Below are 19,333 nucleotides of genomic sequence, written 5' to 3' on the forward strand. Positions count from 1 at the left end.
GATGGATAAGATTCTTTTACTAACGTGACAAGTAAAAAAATCTCATCCATTAAATGATGGGTGTAAATCATACATTCCTGGTGTATAAATAGCATTGCTTAAGAAAGAAACATAAAAAGAGGATTAAATTATAGAAAAATTTTTTGTCAATATTCGTTTTTTTACTTTCCTCCCCTGTTATTCAAAAAACTTACTTTGCCTCCTTAGAAAATAAAAAATGTTCACTTTGATTTCTGCCGTTAGTGTTCCGTTAAGATTTCGTTTATATCATTTTTTTTTTATATTCAAAATATTTTGAAACCCTCATTCTTTCTCATCCTCGGCCGCGTCCCCTTGCCCTCGCCCACCCCTCCATCCATGCCCACACATGCCCTCGCCTGCCTCCGCCGCCTCAGCCTCACCCTCGCCAATATCTCCATCCATGTTCACCCCGAAGAAGATCAGGGGTAATTTTGCTGCTTTGTCACAGNGCTGTTGAGCAAGGGATGGAGCAGATTGTCGAGGGCATCGCCATCGAGCATATTGATGAGATGCATGTCATTGAGCCCGTGCAGCCTGAGATGGAGCATGACATACATATTCGAGGACGGAGTCGAGGACGCGGTCGTGGACGCGGACGTGGACGTGGCAGGGGACGAGGGCGAGAGCATAGGAGGGGGATGGAGGGGACTTGATGTTTTTTATCATTTTTGAGATTATTATGTATATTTGATATTCAGATCTTTCTATATTGATTTTTGTAGTATTATCTAAATTTATCCATATTGAAATGTGTTGATATTGCTCATTTTATCTGATTAAAGTGTGGTTGAAGTTGGTATAGATGATTTTATGTAATTATTTTTGTAATTGAAATGCTTGAAAACATTACTTTTTTGTATAATGTGAGAATTTTGCATTATTGCTGCTGTTTTGTTGTAGTACAGCTTGAAAGCGGTGAACCATTCACCGCATTTAAAAGCGGTGAACCATTCACCGCTTTTAAAAGCGGTGAACTATTCACCGCATTTAAAAGCGGTGAACTATTCACCGTATTTATAAGCGGTGAATAGTTCACCGCTTTTAATGAATTCCTTGTCCGCTTTTAATAAATTTTGGTATGGTGGGTGCCCATGAAGGCGGTGAATAGTTCACCGCCTTCATGGGATATATAAATCCTCATGAAAGCAGTGAACCATTTACCGCTTTCACATGAATGCGGTATATGATTCACCGCTTTTAAGGAGTCCCGCCACCTCACCGCCTACCTGGCAGTTTTGAGCCTATTTTTACAAATTCAAATTTCAGAGGCCTATTTTTAAAATAAAAGTGTTGAAGGAGACTAGTTGGGTAAAAACTCCGAGATAGATACCCAGAACAAGACAAAAAGGAGCCGCCTCTTCCTCCTCCGCCATGGGCGACTCCTCCTCCTCTTCGGCGATGGCGGCGGCGGCGAGGAGGTGGCTCGAGGCGATCGACGCGAAGAGCGCCGACCCCGCCGTCGCCACCGACGCCGCGTGGCGCGGCGGATTCTTCGACGCGCTCGCCCTCTCCGGCATCCGCGTCAGCCTCGCCGAGCGCGGCCGCGCCTCGTGCTCCTTCCGCGTCCCCGCACACCTCACCGTAAAAACCCCAATTTTCAAACCCCTTTCCACTATATCGTTCCAAGAGAAACCCTAATCTTTCTGAACCCGGGCACCCTCTTTTCTCTCTCTCTCTCTCTCTCCCTCTCTGTTGCTAGGATGGCGAGGGGAGGTGGCAACCGGGGCCGATGGCGACCGCGATGGACGACGTGGGCGCGGCGGCGATCATGTCGGAGGAGGGCATCATCAAGGTCTCCGTCGCCTTCGACATCTCCTTCTTCAACCCCGCCATGTTCAATGTACTATTAATCTAACCATATCTACGCAGATACACTTTCGATGACGCGCACAAACTGTTTGTGGAAATGTCTCAGTGAACTGATGATATGACTTTGCCGTAACTTTGTATTGGGCATCAGCTGCTCGGTTCTGCTCGGTTCGGTTCGGTTTCCGTTAGTTTTAGAGTTTTTCCATATTTTGGTAAATCAAACCGAACCAAAGTATGTTGATGAACCAAGTGGGACCAGGGCAAAATAATTCAGTTTAGCCAACACATGGCGCACATTGGCGTTGGCGCGCCGACATTGGCACGCAATGTGCTCGTGCGATGTGTCGCTATGCCATTTGCACGGCTGTGCACCAGCATGTTGTATCTTGTCAGCATGTTGTATCTTGTTGATGGCACATTAACACGCTCCGTGCTAGCGGCGCAGCAATCCTTGATTGATTTGTTAAATCCATGTGAAATACTCTACTCATGCTAGTCTTTACCGAACTGTAATTTTTCTTTTTGTCTGTTTAAAGCAATTCAATTGTTGGATAATCAAACTATTATAAAATTCGGTCAATCTGTTTATTCTGTTCTCAATTTACGAAAAGCAAAGCTGGATTGCTAATAAAATCGAACCGAACTAACCAAAATGAGTCTGTTAGGATCAATTCGAGCCGCATAGTGCTCACGGTTACTGTAACGGAATTGCAGGAAGAGGTGGAGTTCGATGCACGAGTGGTAGATCGGAAGGGGATGCTGACAGCAGTGGTGGTGGAAATCAGAAAGAAGGGTGACGGCCGGCTGGTCGCTGTCGGCCGACAGTGGATGTCCTCCACCCGGCCTTTAAAAAGTAAGTTATGAATATATACATCTTAATACGGAGACAAATGGATAATTCTTGTACTATCCCAATCTTAAAATATGTCTATGTACTTTTCACTTATAACAAAAAAAAATCAAAATAATTGTTTATCTCTTGCTTATTTTACTGCGTTTCAAATATGGTTAAGTAGTCCATTATACAACATAATTTTGATATTTTTAGTAGTCCAGAGTAAAGTACAATGTATATAAAAATTCCTTAAGTAGTACAAGAATCAACTTGCAATATTGGACTAGTACATGATTGTTCATACATTTTACTTAATAACTTATTACTATATAAGTCGTACTGCTGCCGCCAATACTACTAGATTATATTGTTTTTGTCCTTTCTTTTGTAAGATAACTATTCTTAGTTGAGGCTTTCTCTTCTCCATCTGGTGGAGGGAATTGGAGACAGGTTAACAATTCCTGTGTTTACTATCTTGTGTAAATTTTTAGATATATAAAGTGAGAAAATTGTGATGTTTTTACGAGTATCAAACCACAGCTCAGGAATAGTCTAAGCATATTAAGCATGGACTTTTTATTTTACGGAGATTTTTGTCAATTAAATATCGGATAGGAACAAGCAACCAGCAAGAATGAAGAGAGTCATCTGGAAGTGTATTCGACACCTTTATGAATTTTCTTTTGATTCTCAACATGCTAGATTTAATTAGTTATTGTGGTGTTGTTATTTGTGGGGATATAGCTGGATCTAATTCCTATTTGGACGTGCTATTACATGAATCGAAAATTGAGTGTGCGATGATTGTTTTGATTCGTCTCATTCATATTGGTTTATTGCGAATCCATTACTGATAAATCGATTCAGTAGGATACACATTTGCTTCAAGATGGTTGGAGTACATTAATTTCTAATGCCCCCATTTTGCTTCGACGCCATTCTATTGTGTTTGGAGTTTCTGAAAAAGTGCTTTTCGAGCAGAGCAGGTGAGAATGCTCTAAAATTGGAGATCCTCTTTTTGGAGCCTAGAAGTTCATTTTTTGTTTTCCGAAACACTGTGTGGCTTGCACTGCATATTGCTTTTCTTACGCAATCGTTTTCGCCCTACTTGCCAACGTTGTGTCGTCTCGATCGTTGTCAATTTTATTCCGACTTTTAGATAAAGTGATCCTTTAGGATCCTCATACATATATATAGTTGGTGTTGTGTCTCTATTGTTTGATGCTTATTTTCGACTGCGACATCCCCCAGCTTTGCCTATTGGAGGATTATATTCTGCTTTTTAGCCTTAAGTTTGAAAAAACTCGAACAAAATGCATAAAACTATCAAACGTGAAGATGAAGATGGTAAAAACACTTGATCATGACGCGCAATGAACATCGAGCCGCCTGCGACGAAGGATTGTCAAATGAAGCAACATCAGCGGAGATCAGAGGAGTATCCCGTGAGCCAGCGGTGATCACCGTCTTGCCGGAGACATTATTTGATGATTTACACTCTCTCTACCGTGCTATTATTTACTCGCAATGAACTACTTTAGGAACACAAAATGTACTCTTCAAACATTAGGATGTTTTTCACAACTTGCTCAGTAAAAAGAAAGCAAAACTAAACATGCTTCTTAATTACCACTAGTACTAACTTTCATATACATATAGTGCGCCAGAGACATGAGCAAAATGCGTTGTGAAATAACACAAAGCCCTTCCTACATGTATGTAGGGACCCTGCCAGATTAATTTCTACCCCAACTTTTTTTTCTTTTTTTCTTTTTTTGGTTTTTTGGACACATGATGCATGCCCTAGAACTACTGCTAAACCATAGCATCAAGAGCAATCAGCCTTCGGATTTGTTAAGCAGAGTGACTGCTCCTGATGTTATGTCCAAAATAAGAGCCCTAAGCATGCGGAGAAGCCGTTCCGTTCACGTTCACGTTTGCGTTCGCGTCCTTACTCGTAATTCAGAAGCCGCCTCCGAGAGCATTTGGAGCCCAGAAATCGGCCGCGCTGCCGCCTCCGACATGCAAAGTGCACGACACCGGCACGAGGCACAACCCGCGAGTCCTCAGGTCCTTGTTCTTTGTCTCATTGTCAAAACCCTATAACATCATGAATTACAAAAGCAACATATTTAGGTCAATTTGTTTTTTTTGCATGTAATCGTGATCAATGATATATCGACGAGATGAACAGCTTTGAAGCTAAGCGAAGTACCTGTTCAGGTGAGACTCTTTTTTTCGTTGTATTATCTTGTAACAACTGTCAAAGGAATCATATAAAGAGCCATTAATTAGTTGTCTTTTTTTTTTTTTTCTTTTTTTTCTTTTTTTGCTCTTTTGAAAGATAAAAGCTGTAAAGTTGAGGCCTTTAAATAAATCCTTCAAAGCTAGCTTTGTTGATGATGTAAAAAGCATTAAGCTTTAAACCAAGCTAACATGCATGTTTCTTTATATGCAAGGACCATCTTGCTTTTTGAATGTGAGCATGGGTCTCACTAATTTTAATATAGCAAACATATATATATATACCTGACCAGGGTCTTCTGGAAATATACAATTTCTCTCTCCTTGTCCCTAGAAATAAAAAAAACATGAAACGTTACTTACAATAATCAGGATTTTTTAAGGTTTTGTCTCTGAAAATTAATCAAGAATATATAATAAAAGCGATTTTGTTTTGGATTTTCTAATTAATTAATGCGATAAAACTGAAAGAAGTTGAATTACATGTGCAAAAGGTGTTAAGGTGTCCTTTGGACTCGATAACAAGGCAACTAGAGATGAACAAAAGTGAGTATATAATGAGGTTAAGTAATTAGGCATCTGTTTAATTATAAGAAGTCAAAATCGACATGCATGGTAAAGGAGTTAATTAAATCCTTAGTGCAGTGGTAAAGGTCTTCTTCTTTTCTTGATCTTGTCAAGTACTGTCTTTTTTTCTTTTTCTTTTTCTTTTTTTTGACTTTTGAAAGGCTTTCGGAGGTCCCTAAGACACTTTCATTGAGGAGATCGAAAGTGAGTGATCAATACATAATGTTGTTGATCCACCAGCTAACCTACTTATTTTTTATTTATTTAATTTAAAAAAGGATCAACTAATAATAATGGCTCGATCTCCATATTCCAAGGAATGTACAAATTGTTAATTATTAAAAAATTAGAAGCTTAATGCTTACTACTGCAAAGTATAGTGTTGTTCGATAAAGTATTATTCAAGCATAAGTTTTAGCAGAATTATCCAAACTAGAAATTCTATGATTTAGGCTTCAAAATTTCGCTTTTACTTACTTACTTTTCTATTTATTCAATAAATATTACTATAAATTACTGTAACTGAAAATAGATACAAAAGCGAGGCCACAGAGAACTTAGGTGCTGTATACATTGTAGCACATTTGTTAAAAAAAAAGAAGGTCCATATATATACACATATAGAGAGAGAGAGAGAGACTTACAGGGTGCCTAGTGTTCCCAGATCCACTGGCCAAGTACGGGGAGCTGAGTGCCTACATGAAAGATTTAAATAAATATGAGAGAGAGAGAGAGAGAGAGAGAGAGAGAGAGAGAGAGAGAGAGAGAGAGAGAGAGCTAAGAGTGTGGGTATGTAAATCTCAAATGCACATGAGAGCATTACACATGGTACCAATAACTGCAAGATACTACACATGCAGTACTGTTGCTGTCGTTTTTACCAGCCTTAACTGCGTGCCCGATCTTAAATCACTTCCTCTTTTTGTTTCACTCTCTTGCAATAATATGCATACACTTTCAGAGAGAGAGAGAGAGATGTAGAGAGAGAGAGACCTCAATTTGGCTGAGGAGGAATCTGATGTAGCCAATGGCTTCTAGTAGTACTGAAGCAGTGTCAGTCTGCAAAAAGAAACCCATGTCAGATACTCCTTTATATATTTGCACACCCAGGAGCAAATTAATCAAGGGGAGATGGGCAAATACATACATATATATATATATATATATATATATATATAGAGAGAGAGAGAGAGAGAGAGAGAGAGAGAGGTTGAGCTAGAATACTATCAGTAGTAAACGAGCGTTTTACTACCTATTTGTTTTCGATGATAGAGCTTACAAATGCAGATCGGCTCCGTTAAATATGATCTAAACTATTTAAACTACCTAGAAATTAAATTTCACGCACTTTCGATATTGTTCTTTTATCCATCAAGTGAACAGAAAATGAATGGCTGAAAATGAATATTCTTTAAAACATGATGATAGGAGTCTATAATCAAGATCAAGAGTATAGATCTTGTTTTAAATAGTTTAAAGAATTTTCTAACAAAAATTCAATTGATTTGGATATCTTTACGCCGTTAAACGAGAAAACGCCTCTTATCGACCATTAAAATTACAAAATTTGAAACCCTTTGATCATTAGGCAAATGATGTCGAAAAGATTTGAAATTTAATTTCTAAACACTTTAAGTAGTATAGATCATGTTCAACGGAGCCGATCGTCAATTTGGAAGCTCTATCATCGAAAATAAATAGATAGTAAAACGGCTCGTTTACTACTGATAGTATTCTAGCAAAACTATATATATATATATATATATATATAAATAAAAGCACAGGACTGTGAGTTGCTTTAATTTCACCACTTGGATTGGACTGGCTCGATCAGTGAGAAATTATTCTTTTCAAAACAAAAAAAAAAAAGAAGTGAGACATTACTTGCAAGCACTCAATGCACTGTATATGGGATGATTACTATTTTGAAATTATTTTTTTTTTCAAAATGATCATATGATTTACTATGTCTAAAATGATATGCGCGCGTATGTTAAGAAAGAAAAAGTTTTGGAAACTTATTATGCCAGAATCAAGGAGTTAGTCCCGACATTAGTTAAGGAGGATATTGAAAGGTGTACGTCCTAAATTTATAACTTTTAATATATAGATTGTAATGACCGACTTATTATCAATAATAACTCGTTGGAATCACATCACTGACCCAAAATTTTTGCACTCAGTTAATTATTACTAGAGTATGTCACCTCTTATACTTCCGATCAGAAATCCTCGCAGAACACGCATGTAAAACATGCGTGTAATAAATTTAATTATTATAATTGAGGCTTCATCCAAAGTTGAGTTTTAGAAGTGCAATATTGTGGGGTGCACCAGGTGCATGTAACAATTTTTCGAGCTTCATATATAAACAATCTAGCTTATATATACCTCAGGTAAATCTAAAAGGGTGTAAAATATAGGGTCGGGGTGGAACCTTTCCAAATGGGGAAACTATCTGGTGAAGGGCAGTTATTCTGTCCCCTAACTTCTCCTTCCTCACCTGAAATAAAATATTTATGAGAACCAAGAAAAAAAAAATACATGTTTTTTTCTCAGTCATCAGTTCAATAGCTAGCTGTTCTTTTTCTAGTCCTTGTTGTAAAATGAGGCTTTTTAAAATCATAAATCTAGGTGCATATTAGTTTTGAGTTTTATGTGTGTGTATATATATATATATTAAAATGGTTAACCCATAATTCATCAGAGAGAGAGAGAGAGAGAGAGAGAGACCTTGAAAGTAGATTGTAGTGGTGAGGAGCCTTGAACCCTAGCCTTCTTGAAAGCTGAACCTGATGTAGTGCTGTTGCACTGGAGAAAGACAGAAGAATAATTAGGGTGGCATTTCAAGGTGTCTCTGAGAACCCCAACTGTAGAGAAGCTTATACCAAGATCCATGAGATACTCTATATATAGCCTAGCTTGCTCTTTTGTTGACTGCAGGCCAGTTAAATATTCCAAAACAAATTAAAGAGCATGAGGATATATAATACTTAAAAAATGAATACCCCCATCCTAGCTAGGAGCAAAATCCAACATGCATGAATCTCTCAAAAACAAAAAAAATAATAAAAACAAAAATTCACATGAATGATGAGGGAATGAAGCCTAATCTTCACAAGTACATGCATGGCATGGTTCTAGGGTAAGCCCATCAAGTTAAAAAAAAAAAAAGCAAAACAAGAGAAACAAGAGTTTAACTCATGAGTGAGATCTAGAGAGAGAGAGAGAGAGAGAGAGAGAGAGAGAACAAAAGTCATGCAACATCTTGAGTACCTCAGATGAGTTCTCTGGTTGCTGGTGGTGCCCTTGCCCTAACTCTGGAGGCTTGTTGTTTGAGAAGTCCAGCATGTTGCTGTTGAAGCTTGCTGTGCTTGTAACACATGACCTAGGAGAGGAAGCTTGCAGCATTTGACTCCACTGAGGCTTTGAGTAGGCATAGGCATTCTCAGATGAGATCTCTTGCTTTACAGTACTGCTGCCCATGTGCTCACTTCCTGCTTGGTACATCTCCATCTCATGATCCTTGGCTTGGAAAGGGTTATTTGAGCCATACCTGCAGCTATATTCCTCTCCACCACCTAATCCTCCCCTAGGAAATTTCCCATGACCACGAAAAGAGTATATAATTAGACAACAACAATTTTAATTAAATGATCCNTTTACGCTGTTAAACGAGAAAACGCCTCTTATCGACCATTAAAATTACAAATTTTGAAACCCTTTGATCATTAGGCAAATGATGTCGAAAAGATTTGAAATTTGATTTCTAAACACTTCAAGTGGTATAGATCATGTTCAATGGAGCCGATCGTCAATTTGGAAATTCTATCATTGAAAATAAATAGGTAGTAAAACGGCTCGTTTACTACTGATAGTATTCTAGCAAAACTATATATATATATATAAGCACAGGACTGTGAGTTGCTTTAAATTCACCACTTGGATTGGACTGGCTCGATCAGTGAGAAATTATTCTTTTCAAAACAAAAAAAAAAAGAAGTGAGACATTACTCGCAAGCACCCAGTGCACTGTATATGGGATGATTACTATTTTGAAATTATTTTTTTTTTCAAAATGATCATATGATTTACGATGTCTAAAATGATATGTGTATGTTAAGAAAGAAAAAGTTTTGGAAACTTATTATGCCAGAATCAAGGAGTTAGTCCCGACATTAGTTAAGGAGGATATTGAAAGGTGTACGTCTTAAATTTACAACTTTTAATATATAGATTGTAATGACCGACTTATTATCAATAATAACTCGTTGGAATCAAATCAGTGGCCCAAAATTTTTACACTCAGTTAAATCACCTCTTATACTTCCAATCAGAAATCCTCGCAGAACACGCATGTAAAACATGCTTGTAATAAATTTAATTATAATTGAGGCTTCATTCATAGTTGAGTTTTAGAAGTGCAATATTGTGGGGTGCACCGGGTGCATGTACCAATTTTTCGAGCTTCATAAACCAGCTATAGCTTATATATACCTCAGGTAAATCTAAAAGGGTGTAAAATATAGGGTCGGGGTGGAACCTTTCCAAATGGGGAAACTATCTGGTGAAGGGCAGTTATTCTGTCCCCTAACTTCTCCTTCCTCACCTGAAATAAAATATTTATGAGAACCAAAAAAAAAAAAAAACATGTTTTTTTCTCAGTCATCAGTTCAGTAGCTAGCTGTTCTTTTTCTAGTCCTTGTTGTAAAATGAGGCTTTTTAAAATCATAAATCTAGGTGCATATTAGTTTTGAGTTTTATGTGTGTGTATATATATATATATATTAAAATGGTTAACCCATAATTCATCAGAGAGAGAGAGAGAGAGAGAGAGAGAGAGAGAGAGACCTTGAAAGTAGATTGTAGTGGTGAGGAGCCTTGAACCCTAGCCTTCTTGAAAGCTGAACCTGATGTAGTGCTGTTGCACTGGAGAAAGACAGAAGAATAATTAGGGTGGCATTTCAAGGTGTCTCTGAGAACCCCAACTGTAGAGAAGCTTATACCAAGATCCATGAGATACTCTATATATAGCCTAGCTTGCTCTTTTGTTGACTGCAGGCCAGTTAAATATTCCAAAACAAATTAAAGAGCATGAGGATATATAATACTTAAAAAATGAATACCCCCATCCTAGCTAGGAGCAAAATCCAACATGCATGAATCTCTCAAAAACAAAAAAAATAATAAAAACAAAAATTCACATGAATGATGAGGGAATGAAGCCTAATCTTCACAAGTACATGCATGGCATGGTTCTAGGGTAAGCCCATCAAGTTAAAAAAAAAAAAAGCAAAACAAGAGAAACAAGAGTTTAACTCATGAGTGAGATCTAGAGAGAGAGAGAGAGAGAGAGAGAGAGAGAGAACAAAAGTCATGCAACATCTTGAGTACCTCAGATGAGTTCTCTGGTTGCTGGTGGTGCCCTTGCCCTAACTCTGGAGGCTTGTTGTTTGAGAAGTCCAGCATGTTGCTGTTGAAGCTTGCTGTGCTTGTAACACATGACCTAGGAGAGGAAGCTTGCAGCATTTGACTCCACTGAGGCTTTGAGTAGGCATAGGCATTCTCAGATGAGATCTCTTGCTTTACAGTACTGCTGCCCATGTGCTCACTTCCTGCTTGGTACATCTCCATCTCATGATCCTTGGCTTGGAAAGGGTTATTTGAGCCATACCTGCAGCTATATTCCTCTCCACCACCTAATCCTCCCCTAGGAAATTTCCCATGACCACGAAAAGAGTATATAATTAGACAACAACAATTTTAATTAAATGATCCAAAATAATTAGAAGGCTAGCAACTTTGTAAGATTGGAATTGGAATAAAGCTTTAATACTTGGGGGAAAAGGAACAAACAAAAAAAGAAATTAAAGACCATTTAGCTAGAAAAAGTTTCTTTTGAATTAATATGAAGGATGAAGATATAAATTAAAGCAGCTCTTGTATATGGGTGCTGGGAATCATCATCTGCTATATATTTCAACTAAAATTTTATCCCTGTTAAAAACGAAGAAGATGAATAGCTAAGTTCTAGCTAGAACTTGAAAGAGAGAGAGAGAGAGAGAGAGAGAGAGAGAGAGGATAATTAAGTACTGCAGCAAGAGCTGGCTCCATGACTCAGGAAGATCTTGGTTGGTAGGAAGGAGATGAGAGGAGGGTTGTAATGATTGGAACTGATGATGAGGAAACACTGAAGAGGGAGAAGGTGATGAGGAGGGCAAGAGAGAATTAGCAGCCTCTTCTTGATCAACAAGTGCTGCTGCTGCTCTCACACTATTACTGTTCATGTTGCTTGCCCACCAGCTGCTAGGGTTTCCCCCCATGGTCATCTGCTGCACCAGAAAGCTCTGAAACCCTCCCCCTCTATTCATGGCTCAAAAATGTTTCTATGTTGATCCTTGGCTTATTCTACTCCACACAAGCACTACAACTACTAGCTACTACTTCTTCTGCTAATTTCAACCCTTTTTCTCCTGAGCACTCCTCAAGTCAACCTTTTGGCTAGAGCTTTTGCCTCTCTCTCTCTCTCTCTCTCTCTCTCTCTCTCTCTCTTTTGGTTTTCTATAAGGATGGGGTTCTTAACTCCTGGAGAGGAGAAAAAAAGCATAGGACCTGTTTAGAGGAATCTGAGTACATGGGAAGGTAAGGGGTCTTTTGTTTTGTCTTAATTCCTCTCTCTCTCTCTCCCTTTACTCCCCACCCCTCCTTTATTTATTAATTATCTTTTTTTGCCCTTTTCTTTTTTGCTTTGCTTTGCTTTGCTTTTCTTTTCTCCTCTCCTTTCTTTTTAATTTCTTTGTTGTTTTATTTATTTATTTATTTTGGCCTGCTTTTGCTTTATCAATAAAGTGAGGCAGGAAAGGTGGTGGCAGTGCATTCAGACCAAAAGGAGTGGTTTCAGGAGAGGACTTTTAATTAGTGATCCATAATATGGGCCTAATTAGCCACTTAATAATTTAGATAAATTATAGGTAAAACAAATGAATCCAATAACCCTCAACTATAGACCATTTTAATTAAAATGGGTGCCCATTCAAATTTAGTTTTCTCTCTCTCTCTCTCTCTCTCTGTCCTTAAAAGAAATTAAGAGACTTTATTTAGTCAATTAAATTGAGGGGAAAAAAAGATTTTAGTCAATTAACACTTAACTGATTAGAACAACTTGAATTAAAAATATAAAAAAAAGTCAAGGAGGTGTTCAATCAAAATGTTTAGTTTGTTTGAACGTCTATTTCAAAATTGCCTGTAGTTTTGGGCGTCTTTGTACATTTTTACCTATGATATAAATGTTAGGCTAAATCAATTTTCTTTTTTATTTTTCTTTACAAATATGAACATGGATACCGATATTAAACAGATATTAGTTTTAAATATAACAAAAAATTATGTGGTGTAAAGTATATTCATAAGTGGTATATATATTTTTTAGGACAATCATGCTATACCTAAGGCTTTTGTTTTTACAAGGAAAAAGCCATAGTCTTGTATTTTTTGTTGTCATCTATGTGGTTCTTTTTTTGAGAATAGGTAGTACGCTATCTGGTTCATTCAGTGAATGGATGAATTTGGCTACAGAGGTGAGGCGCCTCGAGGAAAAAACAACATTAGAAAGGGTAAAAAAAAAAAAGAAAAAAAAAAAGGAAACGCTCAAAGCAGATCTATATAGCCAATAGATCTTAATTGTAACCTTGTGAATTAATATATATATAATGGTATAAGCAATAAGGTCCTAAACTATATTCTTAAGTAGGACATGTTGTAGCACAACAAAAGACAATTTAATACAGCTCTTGCTATTGGTAAAGTTGATGCCATGATTTTACTTTTGTAAAGAAGTAAGAAGACAATTCAGGAGAAATGAGATGGATGAACATTTGGTTTTTTTTTTTTTTTTACTTTCTTTTTTTTTAATAGTGAATCAATACATTTGTACTTTCATTCTACTTTAGTGAAAGGTTGTAGCTTTGACTCTTCTTTTGAGATTTTGGATTACAAACCCCAACAATTGCCTTAAACAATTCATTCATGTCATTGCGAGTTTCTAAAAATTTCGTAAATTACAAAGTACATTTTTTTTCCCTTAATAATATAAATATAATTAATTGCTCATTATTGCTTTCAAAACACTATAAAGAGATAGGGTACATGAATAATGTATTATGCTTTTTTTTTTTTGAAATCATGACACTTGCAACAATAGATACGTACTCTTTGCATTTATAGTAATGAACATTTCTTATTTAATTCTCTCATTTATCATAGATTAGTACCTTAAATTAAGTTTGCTTGGAATAAAAATAGCCATTTTATACATGTTAAATAATACGAAACATGGACTTCAATTGGATGGGAGAAAATTAATAATACTAAGAGTTTGACATGAGTAGAACTAACGATCTCATGCTCTGATCTAATATTAAATAATACGAAACAACCGTTATTCGCTAAAAACTTAAACTGATAAAAAGTAGTATTTAAATATTTGTATATTTAACAATACATATATACATGCTCCAAATTAAAGAGTATTTTCTATTAGCCTTGATGTGGCAATTTTATTTACCAAGTACTATAAGTATACGGTGCTATATAATTTAACTAATTAACATAATAACTACAAATTTTTTATGCTAATGAAGCACCGACACGATTGTTAGATATTGCCTTTGTAACGGCCGTAGCACTAATAATGGTTTTAAATATAATTTTTGGTGATCCCAAAGTGTTACTATATATTGTGTGTGTGTGTATATAACTATATATAGCCATCATTTTACTATGCCCTACATCCATATTTTTCTTTGTAGATTGTCTTTATGTGCCACTGAAGTGTACCCCAAAAAAAAGTGTTCTCCATTCACTTTCGAGGTTAGAAAGGTAAAAAAGTGTTCACTATTCACTTTGCTTTATAGTTCTTTTTTACCATATATATGAAAGGTGCCTATCTATCTGTCTATGAGTTGAATCTAAGGTATATATGTAATTACACTTAAGGGGTAAGTTGAGGTGAAAATGTGTTTAAGGATGTTACGACAAACACACAAACGAAAACGAAAATAGCAAATATGAAATAAACAAATCACAAACAGAAATAGAAGAACACACAGATTTACGTGAAAAATTTTTTGTAGGGAAAAATCACGGACGAGGAAGGAGAGAACTTTACTATCGAACGAAAAAGAAAATACAATATTCAAAGAGTACAACCGATCACGATCTCACGCCTCTAGGGCAAAAATGAAAAGGAAACTCTTAACGGGTTTTGGATCTGATCTCGAGCCCGTAGCCCATCATTGTCATTCATTTTTTCTTCACAATTTAATTTTTCAATTTGGTCGCACCGCAAAACTGTCGGCGAGTCGAAAACCCGAACTTAAATCGATTATCAATTTCGAGTCACATCTAACAAAGAACTCTCCGTTTGTTTTCTCAACTTTTTCGTACTCTAATTTGAATTATTTAAGTCAGCTAAATTGAAGATCGACTCGATATTAAGTTTGTTACATTAATTTCGCGACTCTGCATACTTTTCAGCAAATAGATTTACAGATTCTACTAATTGCTAATATAGTCATTAAATTAAATAACATTTGTTATTTTGAGAGGAATCTCCATTTATGTACATTTTTACCTAAAGTTAAAGAGTGTAAACAAGTTGGTATTCTTAACGGGTCAGATTCGGATCCTATCCATTAATAATATGGATGAACACAGTAAACAAATTAGTATAATCCCAGAGATTCAAGATAGATTTTTTCTTTTTCTTTTTTTGGTAGTGAACAAATTGATTTGGACCAAGTTTTAAATTATGTTCTATGCTACTAATTAATTAAGTTGTTGCTCATGAAACAAATTGTAGATGCCTTGAATGGAGTTTGATGAGGATATACATGGGTTAATGGGTCTTAATTATATTAATTGCTCCTAACCTAGGAGAGAGTAGGAGCTAATTAGTCTACTACTAATTAGGAGCCATTAAACACATTATCTAGGACAATATATATACATAGGCCTAATCATGGCACCAAGAAAAGGATTATAATTAAGAAGCTGCTATACTTATTCCTTCTCCCACATGGAAATCGACAACATAACATTATAATTACACAAATTAGGGAAATTCTTAGTGCTCTCCTTTTCAACATGTACCCAAGGTTGTACCCCCACCCACCACTGAATATACAGTTCGTTAACAATGAGATACAGTTAGCTAGATATTTGACAAACAAATAAATAGTTATTAACATTGTCGTCGCATAAATAAATTGTTGCTTTTGTAGCTGTAATTTATTACGAGATCTTAAACCAAAAAAAACAACAGTTATTAATTATTCTATGCAACAGAAGCAACACACCCTTTCAAAAGTTTCATTTGATTGTCAAAAACAGTGCTAGGACTAATCAGATCAATTTTTTAGGTAACAAATAGCATCACAACATGAAATGTGGTCATATCTCGCGATATGGAGATATGACCGTGTTACGGAGTTCTCTCAATTAAAATCCAACGGCTAATTTTTTGAAAACAATTTTTTTTTTTTTAAGAGATGGTAGCATGCATGCTACCCGCTTTATGTATTTTATTTAGAAATAAACTTAGCTGAAAATATGAATCAACTAGAATTCGAACTTGGGACTTCGGATACCAACCACCAAGTCTTTTGCCACTTGCGCTAGGGACGGTCGGTAAATGAATTCAGGTTGACGGATTTTTCGATAATTTTGGACCAAAAAATATGAGAGAAAAAATAATCTGTTCTGAATACGCTATGAATCCCTTCTTTCCTTAATTTGATAAGCCCCACTTCACCAAAATTTTTTTTTTGTCCCGACTCGTTACTAATGGATCAGTAATAAGCAACGATCAAAAATATAATACAAACTAACTCGTCTCAAAGCCGCCCCGACCCACCATGGAAATAGGGGGGGAGGTAAGAGATCTACCCCTCCTGCCTCTGGGTCCGCCCTGTTTGCATCTTTATACACAAATACCACCCTTTAAGTTGGGGGACACTTGCAAGGTACCCATAGCAGTGCCAACTAAAAGATAACTCACACCAAGTTGATCCACTAAATTAATTCTCTTTTTATGCGTTTGGTGGCATTGTGCTTTTCCTAACATTCTCTCGGGCCGCATAAACAAAGATATATTACATATACATACGAACAAATTAATGGCCCCTCAAACGCCGAGCCTATATTATAAATGGCGTGTTTTAGGGAGTATAATTTGGGGAGAATTTTTATTTGTGGGAGTTTGGGCTGTGTCCGTACCCTGCTCAAAATCTTTGTCGCAGGCTCCGTGTCCTGAAGCGCCCCCATTTATTATTATTATTTTTTATTTCCATTACATTTAATATATATATATATATATATATATATATATATATATATATATTTTTAAAAAAAACTAATCTTTTGCTTCTCAACCTTTTCCTCCAAAGGCACCTCTCTCTCCCTTGTCCTCTTCTGCTCATGCTCATATTCCCCCCCCCTCTCTCTCTCTCTCTCTCTCTCTCTCTCTCTCTCTACATGTGAGATTATTATGCAACTTTTACCACCTGAAAAGTTAGATAGATCATGCTCATTTGGAGTTTGGACTAACAGTAAGATTCATCCTGAGTGAGGTCGTTTAGTATTTTGAGTATAATGAATAAGTCAGTTTTGAGATCATATGATTCTTAGTCTCATAAAGATCTTCGACCTTCAAAGGGCGTTAGACGCTCGATCCATGGCTGAGCGCAGTACATGTCATAGGGTTAGTGGATTGGAGGTGATACGTGTTAAATTATATGTACGAAATAACTGTTATTCTCTAAAGACTTAAGCTATCAGAGAATAATATGTTTTAATATTTATATTTAATACTTCCTCCCCACGTTTAGGCGTGAGATTTTTTTTATAAACTTTAAGACATAAGCTTAATTGAATTAAATAGGAGGAAATTAATTATGCAAAAAGTTGCTTGGGAGAATTCAAACTTAAGACTTTCTATTTTAATATCATATTAAATTATGTGAAACAGCGGTTTTTCTTCAAAAACTTAAACCGCCAAAAAATAGTATTTTTTAATATATATATATTTAACAGAGATAGTAAATTATATTTTTTTCACCCCATGCATAATTTATACTTTATTACCTTGTGATTTCTATAGTATATTAAATTTCTAAGAAAGTAAAGTGCTAAAAACTATACGCCGTTCATAAAGGCTTTTTTGATTTTTTTTTTTCTTTACATATATATTTCAAATCTCTATACTCTTTTTTGGCTCTCCCATCTATTTGTATGATCAAGCTGAAGCTTTCTGCAGAAGTGCTATTTAGTAAAGTTACTCGGCAAAACTCATAGGAACTCGTGATTGTTTAACCAAATTGAATATTCTTGTTAAGAAAAAGCTCTGAATAATATTGATGACTAAACTTTTCTATATAATTCGAAACGATATGTGTGATTAAATACAGTGTCGATATATCAGCGGCACTTTGAGACGGCACAAGTCCTACAACAATGTCTTATAAGGCGGAGTTGACCCAACCGACATATTTCAACTTCTCAGTTGATTGGGTTTGAGATTCTCGAGAACGAAACACGTGCCCGTTTAATAATTACTAAAGATTCTCTTGTCTAAATATTAATAATTCAACATTTTTGTTTAATTTGCTACACAATTAATTCCGATAACAAATATGCAGTTTTAACGTCATTCATGCATCATAGATGCGTCATCAACTCATGTGCACACTATATATATACTAATACTAACACTAATACTAATCATGTTTAAGTAGAACTTAAGAGATACTTATGGCCTAATTATCCATCAATGATTTTGCAAATAGGTGATTCGCATATCTTTGTTTTTTTAACTTTTTTTAGCTTGTTTTTATGTACTAGTGCAATTAACGAAATATTTATATATATGGTTCTTTGTCATGGCATTTCTAACGGATATAATCAAAACAAAAGTAATTAAGAAGTATATATTTTTATATACTTTCTTAGAATTTAGATATCGATGTGAATATGTCGTTATTCGAATTAATTAACCTTATCGGTAATATTTTCTAAATTGTAGCACAGAAACTATTTTTTGGGTTAAAAAAGTATATATATAGAACAATTACATTGTAAGAAACTAAAATTTTAAAAATTAGATTTGGGTTCGCGTTCTATTTAAAAAAAAATTAAAGGCTTATAATTAAGCTTTGGACTAGCTTAATTTCGATTTAGTTAATTTTTTCTATTTATTTTTAGTTTTTTTTTTTTTTTTTTGAGTTTCTCCATACGTATAGTTTCTTATATATCTCGAAGCTCTCTTAGCACATTAAAAGACAAGGAGCACGAGTCTTTTTTTTTTTTGTGAAAATTAGCACGATTAATTAATCAAAAATTTTATCTTAATTTTATTTGCAAAATAATTTCTCTTTAGTTACTAGAGTTGACGAGGCGACCTTTATCCTTGTCTTTTGTATCACAATATATAATATAAATATAAATATAATATAATATATAATTCTTTTCTCGGCTAAATTCAAAAGGAGAGCGCGTGCTCATCATTACACTGCAAAGAGTACTATGCATACATGTAGTAGAATAATAGGACCATGTTTAAAACCAGCTTTTTGTGTCAATATATGTACTGCTCCAAAAGCTTATATGCTTAGTTCTCCAAACATATTCAACTATTCTCTTGACCTTTTTATTCTTCTATTTTATTCTTCTTATTTTGCCAAGTTGTATGATTGACTCTTCTTATGTTCTTTGGGTCTCCAATTACTAATCAATATCCTAGAAGAATAATTTATTTATAAAAATACTACGGAAACTCAACTCATTATATGTCATTTTAATGGT

The 19,333-nt window shown here is 35.5% G+C and overlaps 2 protein-coding genes across 3 annotated transcripts; one reads left to right on the plus strand and one right to left on the minus strand.

The window, feature by feature from the left end:
• On the plus strand, nucleotides 1,320–3,199 carry LOC109718036. Of its 2 annotated transcripts, none has more exons than XM_020244027.1 (3): nucleotides 1,320–1,602; nucleotides 1,721–1,813; nucleotides 2,545–3,199. In XM_020244027.1, exons 1-3 carry the CDS (start codon nucleotides 1,393–1,395, stop codon nucleotides 2,692–2,694), a joined length of 453 nt encoding a protein of 150 aa, XP_020099616.1. In that variant the 5' UTR covers nucleotides 1,320–1,392; the 3' UTR covers nucleotides 2,695–3,199. The 2 variants fall into 2 exon arrangements, with proteins under 2 accessions (XP_020099616.1, XP_020099615.1); XM_020244026.1 differs by having other exon boundaries at nucleotides 1,322–1,602; nucleotides 1,721–1,861.
• Nucleotides 4,628–12,169, minus strand: LOC109718463 (transcription factor bHLH68-like). The gene is made up of 12 exons (XM_020244720.1): nucleotides 11,570–12,169; nucleotides 10,871–11,186; nucleotides 10,328–10,405; nucleotides 10,020–10,085; nucleotides 8,753–9,118; nucleotides 8,210–8,287; nucleotides 7,914–7,979; nucleotides 6,470–6,535; nucleotides 6,121–6,171; nucleotides 5,195–5,239; nucleotides 4,881–4,925; nucleotides 4,628–4,765 (listed from the first exon to the last, which is right to left on the minus strand). Exons 1-12 carry the CDS (start codon nucleotides 11,845–11,847, stop codon nucleotides 4,628–4,630), a joined length of 1,593 nt encoding a protein of 530 aa, XP_020100309.1. The 5' UTR covers nucleotides 11,848–12,169.

The sequence above is a fragment of the Ananas comosus genome, linkage group 12 (genome assembly GCF_001540865.1).
Source record: "Ananas comosus cultivar F153 linkage group 12, ASM154086v1, whole genome shotgun sequence".
NCBI lineage: Eukaryota > Viridiplantae > Streptophyta > Magnoliopsida > Poales > Bromeliaceae > Ananas > Ananas comosus.